General features: G+C 40.7%; 1 protein-coding gene across 1 annotated transcript in view; it reads left to right on the top strand.

The window, feature by feature from the left end:
* AUH (AU RNA binding methylglutaconyl-CoA hydratase) overlaps positions 1-17,841 on the top strand; it is a 140,905-nt gene that overhangs the window by 24,562 nt on the left and 98,502 nt on the right. Inside the window, exon 3 of the mRNA XM_077759487.1 lies at positions 1,316-1,402. Within this exon, the coding sequence (XP_077615613.1) occupies positions 1,316-1,402 (87 nt within the window). The remainder of the gene's footprint in view (positions 1-1,315; positions 1,403-17,841) is intronic.

Genomic DNA, 17,841 nt, shown 5'->3' on the forward strand with positions numbered 1-17,841 from the left:
TGTACATACATATGTATGTAAGTAAGCTATACACCCAATGTGGGGCTTGAACTCACGGCCCCAAAATCAAGAGTCACATGCTCCACCAACCCAGCTAGCCAGCTGCCCCCTAAATAACATTCTTTTAAAAAAAAAGTTATGTAAATGGTTACTATCCTGTGTTTCTTTCTATAAATATATAATAATTTTTAAAACATATCATTAAATTGTAACTATAAAGTATATTAATGTTCTATATTAGTATATTATACAAAATTATATGTTCTTCAGCATTTAGGTTTATCCATATTGTTGCTCTGATTCCTTGATTTTCGTGCTGAACATGCACTATTCTATTGTATAAATATATTATTAAAAATCCTTCTGATGGATATTTAGATTAATTCCAGGTGTTTTGCTGCTTTATATATGTTGCATCGAATGGTATTGTTGTACCCATTTCCTTGGGCATATGTTTGAGGTTTTCTAGAACTGATGGATTATAGGGCATGTGCTCCATGCATTGCAGTTCTCACCCCCCAGGAAGCGTGTGGGCTCAGAATGTCCAGCCTGGGCTGGTAAGTGGTACCACGTCCAGTCATGATTACGTTGTAGTGGATGAATAAGAGGCAGCAGCTGAGTGTACACCTTCTATGCTGTAATTTTACTTTGTTTCGTATTCATTTAAATGGGGGCCTTCCTTTTCTCGGATAGTTTAATTGCATTAAGAAGAATGCCTTTGTGGAGCCACAGAGTAAGTGATCCCTGAAGCATTTATTTTTTTCTGTTCCAAATTTATGATTCTGTGATAAGGTCATAATTCTGAAGTTGTCACTTTGCTGATACGTTCATGCCAGTGATTCTGAAACAGGATCTGCGGTCACCAGGGCAGGGATCCATGAAGTCAGACTGAGTTTTACAGTGATTTGCCGTTTTCATGGGGTTATCATTTGCAGTGATGGGGCAGCAGCGAGGGGAGGGTAAAAAGTGCCAAGGGAGTGACAGGAGTCTGTAGTTAGTTATGTTAATATGAATGGGTTTAGTTGTATTGTTAAACGAATGGGTAAGTATTTAGAACGTTTCATTGCATTTAGCTGGGGTAACTACTGACAGATGTCCACTAAAGCCGGTCTCTTCTCCGAGCATTGGTCCCCGGAAGGCAGAGTGTGAGCCACCGCTTAAAGCTCGTGGTAGATGTAGGAAGAGACATTTTATTCCTCCTTCTGCTGGCCTTTCAGTTGATATTCAAGTTACGTATGAATCTTAAGTAAGTTTTCGATCCATTCCCTTGAACCTTTGTTTGTAACTGGATTGTTTTGTATAAAATACTTTGCAGGTGCTGACCTTAAGGAGAGAGTCAAAATGAATCCCAGTGAAGTCGGTCCTTTTGTCTCCCGAATAAGAGCAGTGATCAATGAGATGGGTAAGCGCCCCGACCTCCATTTCGCGCCGCAGGTGACCGTCCGTGTTGGGTGTCTTCGTATGTACGCTTTGGCCAAAACACTTCCCGAATTACCTAATCATGACCTGTAGCCCGTTAGACACGTAATATATTTGATTTGAAAAATCGTGAACAATATTCTGTACTTAAAAGTGCCTCCTATATATGAGGACATGGCATAGGAAGGTAGTTATTGGAAAACAGAGAGTATCTCCTAGATGATTGCATCGACACACATTTATAGATCAGATTGTTTTGTTGTTTATATAAACAGGATGGTACCATTTCCTTAGAGTTACATGGAACTCTGGGCAAAAGTTGTGTCTCAGTACATATCAGCTTTATTATTAATACTTTTTAATAGATTGTGTTATAATAGTCCATAGCATTGTCGTGTCCAAAACTATAAATTACTTCATTAATGTGTAGGGGTTTTATTTTCCATTTTTGTTATTTATGACAAAGCAATGGATATGTTCATATTAAGTCTTTCTGAGCATTAGTATGTGTATTTATAGGATGGATCCCTAAACATGGAATTACACTTTTGGGTATCATGTGTTTGTTTTACAGTTGAATCCTTTTCACCAGGTTAGATTCCCAAAAGATTGTGATAATTTGCATTCCCACCAATTACATGACAGGACTTGTTTCCTCATAATCTTTGCCAGCATTTCATGTTGCTACTTTTTAAGTTTGCCAAGGTTAAAGAAAAAAAGACATCTTAGCATTTTATTTCATTTTAATTAATTAATTATTTTTTGGACATCTTAGCATTTTTTTTTGCTCTCCCCCAGATGCTTGTGTGATGGTTTTTATTTTCAAATTAGCCCTGCCTCTTCCCTGGTGCAGACTGCCTTTTCGCACCCCTGGTCCTCTTTTCTATAGCGTTATTTTCTACGTTTGCTTATTTAAAAGCCACTTTCTTTTGTTGTTAAATGTGTTACAGATATTGTCTCCTAATGTGCCACCCTAATTCAATTCTAATATTTAGATTGAAAACTTTTAATATCTAGAGGGTACTAAGTTCTCTTCATTATTCTTTTTCCTTGAAGAATTCCTTTGGTGATTGCTACACGTCGGTTCCTCCAAATGAATTTGGGATTATTAGTTTATAAAATGAGGAGGAAAAACAACTGTCATGGGACTGTGATTGGGATTTCTTTAAATCTTATTTAGAAAGAATTAACATTTTTATGATACTGAATTTTTCCCCCTGTGNAGTTTTTTCCACGTTGGCTTTACTTGGGTTTGTACTTCCCTCCCCTGCTCCCCCCTCCAATTTATTCTTGCTCTTTTACAGCATTTATTCCTTTGAATAGGATTTTATCTCCTACTTCTGTTGAAGTCTGCTTATTGTGGCTATGTAGGAAAGTTATTAAGTTTTAAGTGCTTATTTTATATCACACCAGCTTGATAATTACTTTTACTGGCAGTTATTATTTCTCAGTTAATTTTCCTGTGTTTTCCAGATGAGAGTTCATTATCTGTAAGTAATGCTGTTTTTATCTTTACTTTCCCAACATTTTGTTCTTACATATTTTCCCTGTATTTTTACCTTGGCTAAACCCCTCAGTACAATATTCAGTTGGACTATGTTCATCCTTCTCTTTATCTGACTTTGATGAATGCTTTTAATATTTTGCCAGTAATTATCAAGTTCAGGGAGTTTTCTTCTATTTCATCTTATTAGGAATTTGTTGCTGTCTTTTAATCAGGAATGGGTGTTAAAATTTGTCAAATGCTTTTTTTGATACAGCTAACTTTTCAACAATGTGAGGTTAGGGGTGTTGACCTCAACATGGTCGAAAGTCTGTATTAACTTTTGACTCCCCCGGAACGTAACTACAGTAGTTTACCATTGACCAGAAGCCTTACTGATAGCCAATTAACACATATTTTGTATGTTACAGATATATTCTTACAACAAAGTAGTAATACTTTAATAATATTCCTAATATTACTATAAGAATAATATTCTTAGAAGAAAGTATGCTAGAGTAAATAAAATGTTATTAGGGATCATGAGGAGAAGATACACTTACAGTACTGTACCGTATTGAAAAAAACCTACGTATAAATGGACCAGCACCATTCAAACCTGTGTTGTTTAAGCTTTCCCCTGAATTGGTATATATTAGAATCGATCTCATATGTCATGTAATAATACAGCTTATAATGCTGTACTGGCCTTGTATTACTAGTATAAACCCTACCTGGTCATTGAGGTTAGTGGCTACAGTGTTTTTTTTTTTTTAGAATTTTTAAAAAATGTTTTATTTATTTCTAGGAGAGAGAGAGAAAGAGAGAGAGAAAGAGAGAGAGAGACAGCATGAGCAGGGGAGGGTCAGAGAGAGAGGGAGTCACAGACTCTGAAACAGGCTCCAGGCTCTGAGCTGGCAGTCAGCACAGAGCCCGATGCGGGGCCCGAACCCACGAACCACGAGATCATGACCTAAGCGAAAGTTGGACGCTTAACCGACTAAGCCACCCAGGCGCCCCTTCAGTGGTTTTTAGTATACACTGCTGGGTTCCATTTTTATATATTTTGCTATAATCATAAAGGAGATTGATCTTCTGATTCTTTTTTTGTGTGTCACCCATTTCTGGTTTGGTATCAAGGTTGTTGAACTTCATAGAATGACCTTACCTTTTCTGAGCCATACAGGGAAGCCTTGTGTTGTTTCAGAGTTTAGTAGAATTTGACCATGTAATACCGTTTTGTGATATTGTTTTGGGGTCTTGTGTTGGTTTTGGTATTGTTTCCTTGTTTGGTTGATTTTGAAGGCAAGTTTTAGGATATATTTGTGTGTTGTTGTTTTTTAACCCCGTGCTGCTGTCCCCGGGGCTCTGCTGTACTCCTGTCTCCGGCTGTGGCCTCGTAGTCAGATCCAAGGTCCCCTGAGGCCGAGCAAGGACTTGTTTCCGTGTGGTCAGAGAGCTTGGTCTTAGAAGAAGTTGACACTGCCTTTAACTTTGTATGTATGCTAGGGGGAGTGGCCGAGGCCGGTCCGGTTGTAAACATCACCTTGATGTTTCTTCCAAGCCTCTTTCCATTTTATTAATTCTGAAATTAGAATTTTTCTGTGACTTGTGAAAAGAAGACCTATTCCTGTTTTTGCAGTGGCATTTTCTCCTCAGTGACTGGAGCTGTAGCATTTCTCTTCTGGGCCCTCATCCAGTCTTCAGGGTTTTGTCCCATGAGCTCCCCAGGATTTGTAAATGATTCTTTTTGTTAGAATGTTACACTGGACATAACATTTTAAGTTGTCTTTTGTGGTGGCTTAATGAGATTTTGAGGGGCAGATAGAAGCTAAGTGTTTTGATCTAATCTGCTCATTTAATATATTGAACCAGGGCAGGCAAACTTTCTTAAAGGGACAGATAATATCTTAGGCTTTGCAGAGCCATTATGGTTTCCTTCACAGCTACTCACCTCACCACTCCCCGCCCCCAACACCAAGACTTTTTCTAGAGCAGTTTTAGGTTCACATCAAAATTGAGGGGAAGGTACAGAGATTTCTCTCATACTCCCTGCCGCCCTGCATGCACAGCCTCCTCTCTTGGCAGCATCCCTCACCAAAATGTACGTTCGTTACAGCTCATGAGTCTCCGCTGACACGTCATCATCATCCGAAGTTCATAGTTCATGTGAGGGTGGGTTTGGACACATAGATGATGACGTGTACCCACCATTCCAGGGTCACACACAGTACTTCTGGTGCCCTAGGCATTCTCTGTGTTCAGTGTGTCCTCCCTTCTCTCCTCTCTGACCACTTGTTTTTCTCTTTCCCTTAGTTTTGCACATCCAGAATGTCCTGTTGTTGGAATCATACAGGATGGAGCCTTTTCAGATGGGCTTCATAGACATGTTAAATTTTCCTCCCTTCTTATGCCTTGATATCTTCTGTGTTTCTAGTGCTGAACAGTATTCCATTGTTTAGATGGACCACAGTTGGGTATCGTTGACAATTATGCTGGAAACATCTGTGTATAGATTTTTGTGTGGACCTAGGTTTTCAACTCTTTTGGGCAAATACCAAGGAGCATAAATGCTGGATCATGTGGCCAGAGTACTTAGTTTTGTACAAAAATCTTCCCAACTCTCTTCCAAAGTGAGTGTGCTACAATGCACTCCCACCAGCAGTGAGTGAGAGCTTCCCTCGCTCCACATCCTTGTCAGCATTTGGCGTTATCAGTGTCCCATATTTTGGCCATTCTGATAGGTGTGTAGTATCATCTCATTGTATTTTAATTTGTATTTCTGTGACGGAATACGACCTGGAACATCTGTTCACATGCGTATTTCCTGTCTGTGTGCCTAAGGTGAGGTGTCTGTTAAGATTTTAGCGCAGTTGTTAATTGGGTTGTTTGTAGTTCTTATTGTTTAGTTTAAGAGTTCTTTGTGTACGTTAGATAACAGTTCTTTATCAGATATCAGAATATTTTATTAATATTTTCACCCAGCTTGTAGTTTGTATTCTTTTTCTCCTGACATTATTTTTTTGGAGAGCATAAGTTTTTCATTTAAAAAAAAGTCCAACTTATTATTTCTTTCATGGATTGTGCTTTGGTGTAGGATCTGAAAAGTCGTTGGCCATACCCAAGGTCATCTAGTTTTCTCCTATGGTGTCTTTTAGGAGTTTTATAGTTTTGTGCTTTCCAGTTAGATCTGTGATCCATTTTGAGTTCATGTTTGTGAAGGGTGTAAGGCCTGTCTGTGTCTCGATTCCTGTTTTTGCATGAGGATGGTATTATTCCAGCACCAGTTGTTGAAAAGACTGTATTGCCTTTTTTCCTTTATTGAAGACTGGTTGATTATGGGTGGCTGAGTCTGACTTTCTCTTCTGTTCCTTGATCCATTTGTCTGTCTGTTTTGTTGTTTTTTTTTTTTGCCAGTAGTCACACTGTCTTGATTACTGTAGCTTTACAGTAAGTCTAGACATTGGGTAGTGTCAGTCCCACAACTTTTGTTTTTCTCCTTCAATATTGTATTGGCTATTTTGGGTCTTTTGTCTCTTCACATAAACTTTAGACTCAGTTTGTTGATAGCCACAAAATAACTTGTGGGGATTTTGATTGGGATTGCATTGAATCTGTACATCAAATTGGAGAAAACTGACATCTTCACAATATTGAGCCTTCCTATCCATGAACATGGAATATCTCTCCATATTTAGTTAGTGATTTCATATGTTAGTTTTATAGTTTCTCTCATATAGGTCTTATACATATTTTATTAGGTTTATACCTAAGTATTTTATTTTGGGGCATGTTAGTATAAGCGTTATTGTGTTTTTAATTTCAAATTCCACTTGTTCATTGTTAGTATATGAAATAGTGATTGGCTTTTGTATATTTACCCTGTGTCCTGCAACCTTGGTATAATTGTGTGTTTGTTCCAGGAAGTTTTTTTGTTAACTCTTTCATATCTTCTGCATAGTAGACAGTCATGTCATTTGCTAACAAAGACAGCTTTATGTTTTCTTTCCGAATTTCTGTTACCTTTTATTTCCTTTTTTTGTTGTTTAATTACATTTGTAAGGACTTTAGTATGATGTTGAAAAGAAAAAGTGAGAAGAGACATTCTTGCCTTGTATTAGGTACTTTGACATGTGCTGAAGCAGCCACAGGCAAAACGTAAACAAATGTGTTTCTCTATTCCAGTAAAATTATATTTACTGTGAAATTTAATTTTTATGTAGTTTCCATGCATTATGAAACAATATATTTAATTTGTTTCTTTTTTTCAGCTGTTTAAAAATATAGAAACCATATTAGCTTACAGGTTTTACTAAAATAGTCATTGGGTCTCGTTTACTTCCTTCTCTTCCTCCCTCTCTTCCTTCTTGCCATTTGTCCATCCAGTCATCCATCGCAGATGTCTTCTTTCTTGTTTATTTCCCCTGTTTTTTGGAATTAATTCTAGTCTTCCACTCTTTTTATTTATATTTAAGAAATCTACTGACTTGCAGTTCTGATTCAGACAACGCCCTTCATGTTTGGTGCAGGCCTTTTTGGTTTTTGCATTTTGGAGATTTGAAGGTTTTAAGGTCTTTGTATCCTTTGCTAGGTGGGGAGTGTAAGATATTTTCGCAGAGCAGGGATGGAGCATAAGACTTACAAATGAGTTGGAGGGTGGAGAGTGGAGTAAGAAAAACAAACAAAACAAAACAAAACAAAAACTGAAAGAAAGTTCATCAAATCCCAACAAAGTGTAAAGAGGATAGAAGAGGTACAGCTTTAGGACAAATGAAATAAGATGATGCAATAAGGCCAGTAATTACCATTGATGTCAGTTGACTAAACTTGTTAAAAACATAGATGTTCAGGGGCACCTGGGTGGCTCAGTCAGTTAAGCATCTGACTTCGGCTCAGGTCATGATCTCATGGTTAGTGGGTTCGCGCCCCACGTCGGTCTCTGTGCTGACAGCTCAGAGCCTGGAGGCTGTTTCGGATTCTGTGTCTCCCTCTCTCTCTGACCGTCCCCTGCTCACGCGGCCTCTCTCAGAAATAAATAAAAAACATTAAAAATTAAAAAAAAAAGATCAGATTTGATTACGAAACTGTAATCAGCTGTATATTATTAACAATAGCCACTCTGTTGGGGCGCCTGGGTGGCTTAGTCGGTTGAGCGTCCGACTTTCGCTTGGGTCATGATCTCGCGGTTCATGGGTTCGAGCCCCGCGTCGGGCTCTGTGCTGACTGCCAGCTCAGAGCCTGGAGCCTGTTTCAGAGTCTGTGACTCCCTCTCTCTCTGACCCTCCCCCGCTCACGCTGTCTCTCTCTCTCCTAGAAATAAATAAAAAATATTAAAAAAAAAAACAATAGTCACTCTGTTGTAGCTATTTTCAATACTCTTTAACCCAAAAACCATTGCTAGTAAGAGAGAGATGCTGCATGTTAAGTTTAAGTTAAGGTTAAAGTTTTCATAAGACAAAACTTGTATGTCCCCCCCCCCCAAAAAAAAAGAACTAAAAGTATACAAATAAAATTATATTAGATACGTACAGGATAAATTGGCAAATCCTTCATCATTGTGAATGATTTTCAGTCCATCTTTCCCAACTTATCATGAGATTGAAAGACAGAACTTAAAAATAAAGATTTGAACAATGTATCAAGTTGGTTTCATGGACTCTTAAACCCACATTGGAGAATATGTATACTTCTCATCAACATATGAAACATTTACAAAAACGGATCATGTGCTGGACCCTAAAATCTCTAAATCTCTGTTAAATTCCAGAAGGTTAATATATAGAGACCATATTCTCTGTTCAAAATGCAGTTAAGTTAGAAATAAAAATATACATAAAATAGTTATTTAAAAACTGTATATTTGTAACTTAAAAAGGACTGGTAAGTAACGCATGACTCAAAGAAGGACGTATTGTGGGAAAAAATACTAAGACTGAATGAATATAAAATTGCTGAATGCACAGATTTTTGAGATTTGGTTAAAGTGATAGTTTGAGGGGGAATTCATGACTTTAATGCCTATGTTATCAAGGGAAACCCGCTGGCAATAAGTAGCTAAGCATTGGCTTAAAACATTATTCGTCCAAATAGAGTTGAAGGGAGGCAATAAAATGAGGATCTGAAATCAGATGGAGCTGGAGTTTTAGAGGAGAGAATCTGCACAGCGCAAAGCCTCCAAACGAAGGGGTGAAGGACATTTAACAGTAGATGTTACAGATGAAAGGAGGATGTGATTAGGGATAGAGCAGAGATTATAAAGCTTATAAGAAAAATACTGGGAAAATCTTTATGCCAATAAATGTGAAATTTCTGTCTCAGGTATTGATGTTCTGGAGTAGTCCTGTAACCACGGGAAGGACTGAGTAGCAGCTGAAAGGTTTTCACAGAGAACGTGCCAGGCCCGGCTTCCACATGTTAGATGGTTTGCTTCCAGGCGCTTTCCCCAGCCTGTAAGGAGCAGATCATTTCAGTCTTCTACAGAGGCCTCCGCAGAACAGTACAGCGAGAGTTACTCTTAAACTCATTACTTCTGATGAGCATGACCTTCATACCATAGAGGAAAAGGGAGAAGCCAGCCTTGCTTATCAGGATCTTGGATGAAATCCAGTAGGTTTTAAAAAAGAAGACCAAGTTGGATTTTCCCAAGAATACAAGGAGGAGGAGGTTCCCATTTGAAATTATTAAATTTAATTTGTGACATTAGCCAGTTAAAATAAAATAATGTTTTTCCTCAATAGATTGATGAAAAGACTTTGAGAGATGTCAAGTCTGTTCATAGAAAAAGGTCGAGGCAGACTAGAAAGAGAAGGGAACTTCCATAGCTTGATGAAAGGTGTCTGTTTTTAGTAGTAAGACGTAAAAGTAGTCTCTAAAAATCAGGAAAAAGACAAAAGGCCCATTGTCACCAGCTTTGTTCCACGGCGTCCTGAAAATCCTGGCCTACGTGGAAAGGCAGGAAATAGAAATGAAATAATGACACAGAGAAGACATACAACACTACCTGTCTCAAGCGGAATGATTATCTCCACTGAAAATCTAAAAGGATCAACAAATTATTAGGAATAGTGACTGTCTCAAGATAGCCGAATATAAGATTCATATTTAAAAATAATCAGTTGCACTTCTTTATACCAGCAACAATCAAGAAATGTCAGTCAAGAAAAAAAACTATTGACAGCAGTAGCAAAAATGAATTTAGAAATATATATAAGCCGTAGGGAAAAATTATGAAACTTATCATAAGACACTAAAAAAATTAAATGGAGACTCATTAGCTCCTTGAATAGGGGGATTCAGTATCAAGAAGATGATTCCATTTTTTTAAATATTTGTTTATTTTTGAGAGAGAGAGAGAGCAAGAGCGGGAGAGGGTCAGAGAGAGAGAGAGGCAGACAGAATCCGAAGCAGCTCCAGGTTCTCTGGGCTGTCAGCACAGAGCCTGATGCGGGGCTCACATTCACAAACCGTGAGATTATGACCTGAGCCAAAGTCAGACACTTAACCAACTGGATCCCCCAGGTGCCCCAAGATGATGATTCTCACAAATGATTCAAAGTAATTACACTTTCCTTCTCAGCATTAATTTTGTGAGGAACTTGATGAGTGTAATGAGGCCCCAAAACAGACAAATATTCTTAAAGAAGAAAGTGAGGGGCCTTGCCTTATCAGCACTCAAGACTTTGTTCAAAGATTTATAAATGATGATGGCATGTTTCTGGCCTTGGGCTAGACCAGTGGAGGCTGGAGTGACTCCAGAAGCCCATCAGACACGCACAGGTAGGGGAGCTGGCACAGGAGAGAGCAGGTGTTCCCCGGCCCGCAAACACCGGACGGGTGTTTGGGCGGGAAGGTGAAATTCTGTGATCTTGACAGAAGGAAAAATTTGTCAGACATGAAATACAGCCCATAAAAGGAAAGGTTTACAAATTCTACCTTATTAAAGTTAAGAAAATTTGTTTATTAAAAGGTGCTGTAAAGAAAGTAGAAAGAAAAGCCATTAAGTGGGAGAAAATCCTTGAAACATGTAACTGCCCAAGGGTGTGTGTGTGTGTGTGTGTGTGTGTGTGTGTAATCAGCCCATAGACGAGTGCATGCGGCCAGGGAGTCTGTAAGACACCACAACAGAGATCACGTTCCACACATCTATCAGATAAGCCACATACTCCTGTGCCTGACCTCACGGAGGGTTAGGGAGGAAGCGGATCACCAGGCAGAATCACTCACTAATGAGAGCACAAAGTGATGTAACTGTTTAGGAAAACAGTTGGGTGTTGTCTTACAGAGTTGAATATTAACATTCCGTAAGACTTGATAGTTCACTTTTTTAGGCGGCATTTACCTGGAGGTAAGCCTTTAGCACTGTTTTTCCTGGACCCATAGCAAGAAACAGACACACAGTTTAGCCCAGTGAACACACAGGGTGGGCATCAAAGATTCCTGAAATAATAACCTGTCTTTGTGCACTGCATTTGGATATTATAATATTTTATTAAAAAGATTTTTTTAATGTTTTATTTATTTCTGAGAGAGAGAGAGAGAGAGAGAGAGAGAGACAGTGTGAGCAGGGGACGGTCAAAGAGAGAGGGAGACACAGAATCTGAAACAGCCTCCAGGCACAGAGCCCGACGTAGGGCTCGAACCCACGAACCCTGAGATCATGACCTGAGCCAAAGTTGGACGCTTAACCAACTGAACCACCCAGGCGCCCCTATAATATTTTATTTTTAAAAATACCTGATTTGGACCCAATGAATGGATTACTACTTGGAGTTTGAAACTACACTGTTCTCTAGGCATTTTGCCTTTATGTCCTAGGGAAGCTTATACCAGCATATAAGAAAAATACCAGGAAATAATAAAAAGCTGAAGACAGCCACATTCCAGGGATAGGAGAGTGGATGAATGTTTTGGTATATTTGTGCAACTGTACTGTAGATAGCATTGCACATACATGAATCACTTACATGTGTAACAACATGGATGAGTCTTTGAAACAATGAATTAAAACCATAGAATCTATTTTTTTTTTAATAAAACTAAAAGCATGTGAAACAGCATATAATTTAGAAACGTGTGTATGCTGAAATCACACACACATACCCACACAGAAGAAATAGGAGAATGATACACGTAAGAATTCACGGTGGTAATTACCTCTGGGTTTGGGAAGGCAGCAGGTTGAAGAGTGGATGGGGTGTTCATTCTGACCTAGTTCTTACTTCGGTGATTTTCAGGCAATTTTCATTATTATGCTTCAGTACATGTGTATGCTACATACATTCTTTATATTTGCCAAATTAGAGCAAATGGCTCCTAAAATATTCTTCTATCGTGAATTCTGCAAACATTTCTAATATTATTTCTCAAATAATTTTCTGCATTCCCTTCCCAGAATCTTCTTTTCAAGCGAACCTGGAATTCCAGATTTTTAGAAAATAACTCCTACTTTCAAGGATTTTCAAGCGAGAGGAAAAGACCCTTCAAACGTCAGACGCCGTTGGCTTATGGAAAAGATTGCTCAGTAGGCCTCTGGCTCTCTTCCTGGCCGGTCTCCACACAGTCCCCTCTCGGAGCTCATTTTCTGTGGGGCAGGTTTGCAGGGGTGATTGCTTCCACCGGAGGAGAGGTCTTGTCCAGTGGATGTGAGTGGATGCAGTGGCTGAGGACCCTGCATTGCGCTCAGGGGGCTGTGTACAGAGACTCGGGGTGATTGCTGAGTTTCCGGGGATTTGGGGAGCTGGGTGTCCCAGCCGCTGTGGCACCACCAGTAATGATGCGAAGCAGGGCGTCCTGGCTGTCGTAGCACTTTGTCGCCCTGCCTCTGTTACATCTGCATTTCCCAGCCCTGGAGGGTCTTTCTCGAGGGTCTCGGGGGTCATCATTTTCTTCCTGGCCCTGGTGATTACCGGGCTCCGCTTGTTTTTAATGAGGGAGTCTGTTAGGAACTTATAGGTACTGGACTCGTTGGAAAGCTGTCCTGCGTTATTAAAATAGAGATCAGAAAGAAGTTCCGTATGTTATTCTGAGTCACTGAATTCCTCAGTTGACTCTTCCTAGCCTCTTTAAAAAGTAATTCCAGAATCCTAGAACAAAATTTAGGTCTTTTGCTCTTTACAAAGAAAAGGAGGTCTTACAGCTTTTCTTGAGATGTTTTGTTCTAAAGAAACAGTGAACTCTCAGACATCTAAAAGATTAATCACTGCTCCAGGCCCCCTCCCTTTTTCAAGAATGGGGTGCCTAGGTTGACAGCAGTAACGGGTTATTTTGAAATCTTAGGCCTGAGCAAGTCCTCACAGATGCACAGACATGAAGTGACCTGGATCTACTAAAAGCTGCGGTCCCTTACCTTCCACCCCTTCTCGGGCTGTGTGCTCTGCACCTCCCTTCCCGGGCCCACTTGGGGTGCTGCTCATGCCACCTGTGGGACCCTCGGTGTGCGAAATAGGACTGTGGAACATGGGGAGCAGAGGTGTTTGTACCTCCTGATGGCCAGCCTTGTCTCAGTAGATGCTGTTCCATGTAGAGCGAGAAGACGTTTTGGAATTCTTTCCCGAGTGCAGCTGTGGACAAGCCTACTTCTCGAGTTGAGGCCTCAAAGAATTGTTTTCACCAGAATTTTTAATTCTAGAATCTAGTGTGATATGGATGGGTTTCTGTAAACGGCCCTCCATAGGAATCCTTTAAAATGCAGGGCATGTCCAGCTCTTATCCTTTTTCTTCTGATGAAATAACATCGCAAAAGCTTTAATTTAGTTATGTAAACGCAGAGCTGAATCTGCATTGAAATATAGGTAATTATGTCAAAAGGGACATAAATAAATGAAAATTTATCCATTTATCCTGTTTTTTTTAAAGGATTTTGTAATACCCCTATAAAGTTTTACAAAAGGAAACAGTTTAATTTTGTAAGTTTTCCAGTTCTCTGATTAGCTTTTTTCCCTGTGATTGAAAACTTACTGTTCATGTGCACTTTTCTATCAGAAAAATCTGTCAACTCAAGTCACATACTTAGAAGATATTTTGTACAATAGAATGGCAGAATTCTCTATGAAAAAACTTATGTAAACTTTATGGCATGACCCTCTTCTCAAGTTGTACTTCTCATTTATTGTACTTTCCTTAGCATGGTTTTGAAATTTAGAATTGAGACACACCTGAGTTTTAGAGTTGACTCAATGCATTACAACGTAAGTCACTAATAATTAAAAACAACAACAACCCATCACAGGATAATAGAAGTGCACTCATACCAGATTTTCGTTTTGGCTGCCCTTCGGCAGAGGCTGGTCACTAGAATCACATTCTTCCCACCCCAGCCTACGCTGATTTTGTACAAGAGAGTAAGTACTCTTCCCCCCCACCGAGAGAACGAGTAAGAGAGAACATGCAAGCAGGTGGCGAGGGAGAGAATTGTAAGCAGGCTCCATGCTCTCAGTGTGCACGCTGAGCCTGAGGCCGGGCTCCATCTCACGACCTGAGGTGAAATCAAGAGTTGGATGCCTAACTGACTGAGCCACCCAGGTGCCCGAGAGAGGACTCTTTACTGTTCAGTAACTGGGTGATATTTCTGCCATCTTAATCTTAAACTGGAAGTTACATTATATCTCATAAACTTGCTCTCAGATGGTGTCAGAACATCGGCTCACCTTAGCTTTCTCCCAGAGACATTGTCCTAGGGTGTTAATTTTGCTGCAGAAAAGTTAAGTTTGTGCATTACCAAAATGTGGTGAGCTGCTGTGATTTGTTTTGATTTAGTTTATGGAATCATATGGTTTGAAACTCTCTTAGGTAGAGGCAGAAGATGTGGATTCTGGTCTGTCTTCTACCATCTGGTGTCTCCTTCCTGTTGGCAGAACACGGGGTTGTTTTCTCCCCGCGTACCTTGTGTCTCGCCTGGTAACTGGCACACTGTGGGTCTGCGATCGGGAAGGTGAAGTGACTGGCGTCCATTGGTGGAGACGAGAGAACCTTCCTATTTTCTACAGTGGGCCCTCTAGAATCCCTTTCTGTTCCCCTCTGACCCCTCCCCGGATCCCAAGAATCCTGCCCGCACTGGCCTGGGTCGCTCTCGTCCCCCTCAGCGCCACCGCTCCTGGGATCCGAGGACGCTGACAGAGCAGCCGCTGTCCAGCTACGTCAGTGTGCTTCGTAAAGCAGAGAGCTGCCCGTTTGCCGGGTCGCAGTGGGAGGGCTAACCCAGGGGTCCCCGTGCGAAGCGTGAGGGCTGTTGGTGCCCAGCGGGCCTCCAGGTGGAGCGGTCAGGGAGGCAACGAGAGACGAGTTTGGAGTCTGGGCTTGCGGTGTAAGTCGGCGAGGCCTCAGGATACTGACCTGAGGCGGAGCCTTGGCGCCGGGGGCGGGGGCGGGGAGGCACGGACGGGTAACTGCAGAGGGAAAGGTCTGAGGCACGATGATGGTTCGACACCGGGATGAAAAGAACCAGAGAGGAGACTCTGAAAGGTCCACCAGGTGGGGAGGTAGGAAGCAAAGCGTTCCGAAAGCCAGGTGAGGGGGGTCTTCCATGAAAGAGGCCTGGGTCCCGCGCTGCTGCCGTGTGCGGGAGGGCAGGTGGGGAGAAGGACGGCTGCGCTCTGCGGCACCCCTGTCACCGCGTCGCTGACCAGCGCGCCTTTGGAGAGGAGTGTTGGGGCGCCGGGCGGCCGCTTCCTGGGCTGGCCCACGGTGGGAGAGCTGCTTTCCCTGGACGGTTTTGACGGGCCCCTAGTCTTACTTTTGGGTTTTTTGGTGTAGGTCTGTTTAGAAAAAACTAGTTATCTGGAACTTCCCTGGTTGATGATAAAAACCTCCCATAATTTGTTCTCCTGAAAAAAATACTATAGGGGCGCCTGGGGGGCTCAGTTGGTTGAGTGTCCGACTTTGGCTCAGGTCATGATCTCTCAGTTTGTGGGTTTGAGCCCCACGTCGGTCTCTGTGCTGACAGCTCAGAGCCTGGAGCTGCTTCAGATTCTGTGTCTCTCTCTCTGCCCCTCCCCTGCTTGTGTTCTGTCTCTATCTCAAAAATAAATTTAAAAAACTATAAAAAAAAAGCTATAAAAGATAGTATTTGAGAAGTTTTTTCTCAAAAGTATGTATATAGCTTTCCATGAAGCATAATGGCTGATTTATCATGGCCTCATAATAGTCTCTGAGGTCAGATGCAGAGCCTTTGAATATGAATAACATTTTACCAAAGGGTAAAGTATCGTATTTGTCACTTCATGCATTTAATTGTTATATTCTTGTTAATTACATACCCATTACACTAAGGCCTGGGCTCTATAAAAGTGTAAATCCACTTGAGGCTCCGTCATAGCATCCCATTTTAGGATTGAGAGATTGAGTAATGAATGCAAAAGGGTGTGTGTGTGCATAAATTCCAGATAGATTCCTTTTAAGCTTTCCATTGGATTTAGAAGCGTCTGATACTTAAAAAAAATCCAGAGGTGATTGATTTTTTAAAAAATGTTTATTTCTGTGGTGCATGCATGTGTGCGCACGCGCGCGCGTGTGTGTGTTTATGTGTATGAGAGAGAGAGAGAGAGAGAGAGCGAGAGCGTGAGCATGAACAGGGAGGGGCACAAAGAGTGAACCCCAAGCAGGCTTCACACTCAGCACAGAGCCCAATATAGCGCTTGATCTTACAACCCTGAGATCATGACCTGAGCTGAAATCAAGAGTCAGACACTCAAGTGACTGAGCCACTGCCCCTTTGATTGATTTGTTTTGTTTTGTTTTGTTTTGTTAGGTGGTTTATCATTATTTGACAGCTCAGAGCTTTTTCAGATATTTCATTTGTGTTTTAACTTTATCTGAAATCTTATTTTGAAAATACTTCATTAGTGCCACACTGACTGTTATCACATACAATTTGAAAGATTATGCATTTATTATATTTTTTTCCTATCCCTTGATTATTTGACTTTTATTTATTTATTTTAAATGTTTATTTGTTTTTGAGAGAGAAAGAGTGGGGAGGGTCAGAGAGACAGGGAGAGAGAGCATCTGCAGCAGGCTCCAGGCTCCAATCTGTCAGTGGAGCACCCCATGTGGGACCTGAAGCCACGAACTGTGAGATCATGACCTGAGCTGAAGCTGGACACTTAACTGACTGAGCCCCCCAGGCGCCCTTGACTTTTATTTTAGGTGTGTGAAGAATTGTTGAGTAAAGAACGTTTTTAAAGTTTGCAGAATTATTTGTCAGTCTCCCGGTTGACCCGAAATGTGTATGTTCATTGTACCTTTTTGGTTTGTTTGAAGGTCAAGGAGATTTTTAAAATAAGTAGTTAATTTTGTAAAATTGGTTGCGATCTAGCACGTAGTTTACATTTTCCTCCCTAATTTGATGTAATAACTAGAAATTGGATGTGTTAAATCTCGGTACGTGAAGGATTGACGACTTGCTCCAGTTGAATGTACTTAGTTGTTTTCCATATGGTAACTTCCAGCTCTCACTTCCCAGGGTCTTTATCCTTTGGCCAGGAATGACAGAAAGCCGACACGAGTGTCTAGGAGTCTGTTGTTCTCCCTCACAAGTGTTAACACCCCTGCCTCTTGCAGTGTCGTTTCAAATAGAGTCACACTTCCCATTGCCACTTAGGATCCCTGTCCGTCTGTCTTTGGACTTTTATTGCCCTTGCTGACTTTTCCTGGGTGTTAATCCTGTTAGGATTTTGGATGGGTGTGTGGAGATTATACTGTTTTGCTAAATATAGCCAAAAAAATTGACTTACTTTAAAAGATTACCCTGGAACATTCTAGAATTTTGCAAGACCAAAAAGGGAATTAAACATTAAATCTTTTTTGGCTTTTTCATGTTTGTTAGCTTTTAATTCCATGAAGAATATCTGAATGTGTGTTTAGTGTAAAAGTTCGGAACTTTTTAAAGCAGGTTTTCCCCATTCCCTTTCTGTCCACCTATTATTGCTAGCTCCCTGATTTAA

This window comes from Crocuta crocuta, unplaced genomic scaffold (genome assembly GCF_008692635.1).
Source record: "Crocuta crocuta isolate KB4526 unplaced genomic scaffold, BGI_CrCroc_1.0 scaffold41, whole genome shotgun sequence".
Lineage (NCBI taxonomy): Eukaryota > Metazoa > Chordata > Mammalia > Carnivora > Hyaenidae > Crocuta > Crocuta crocuta.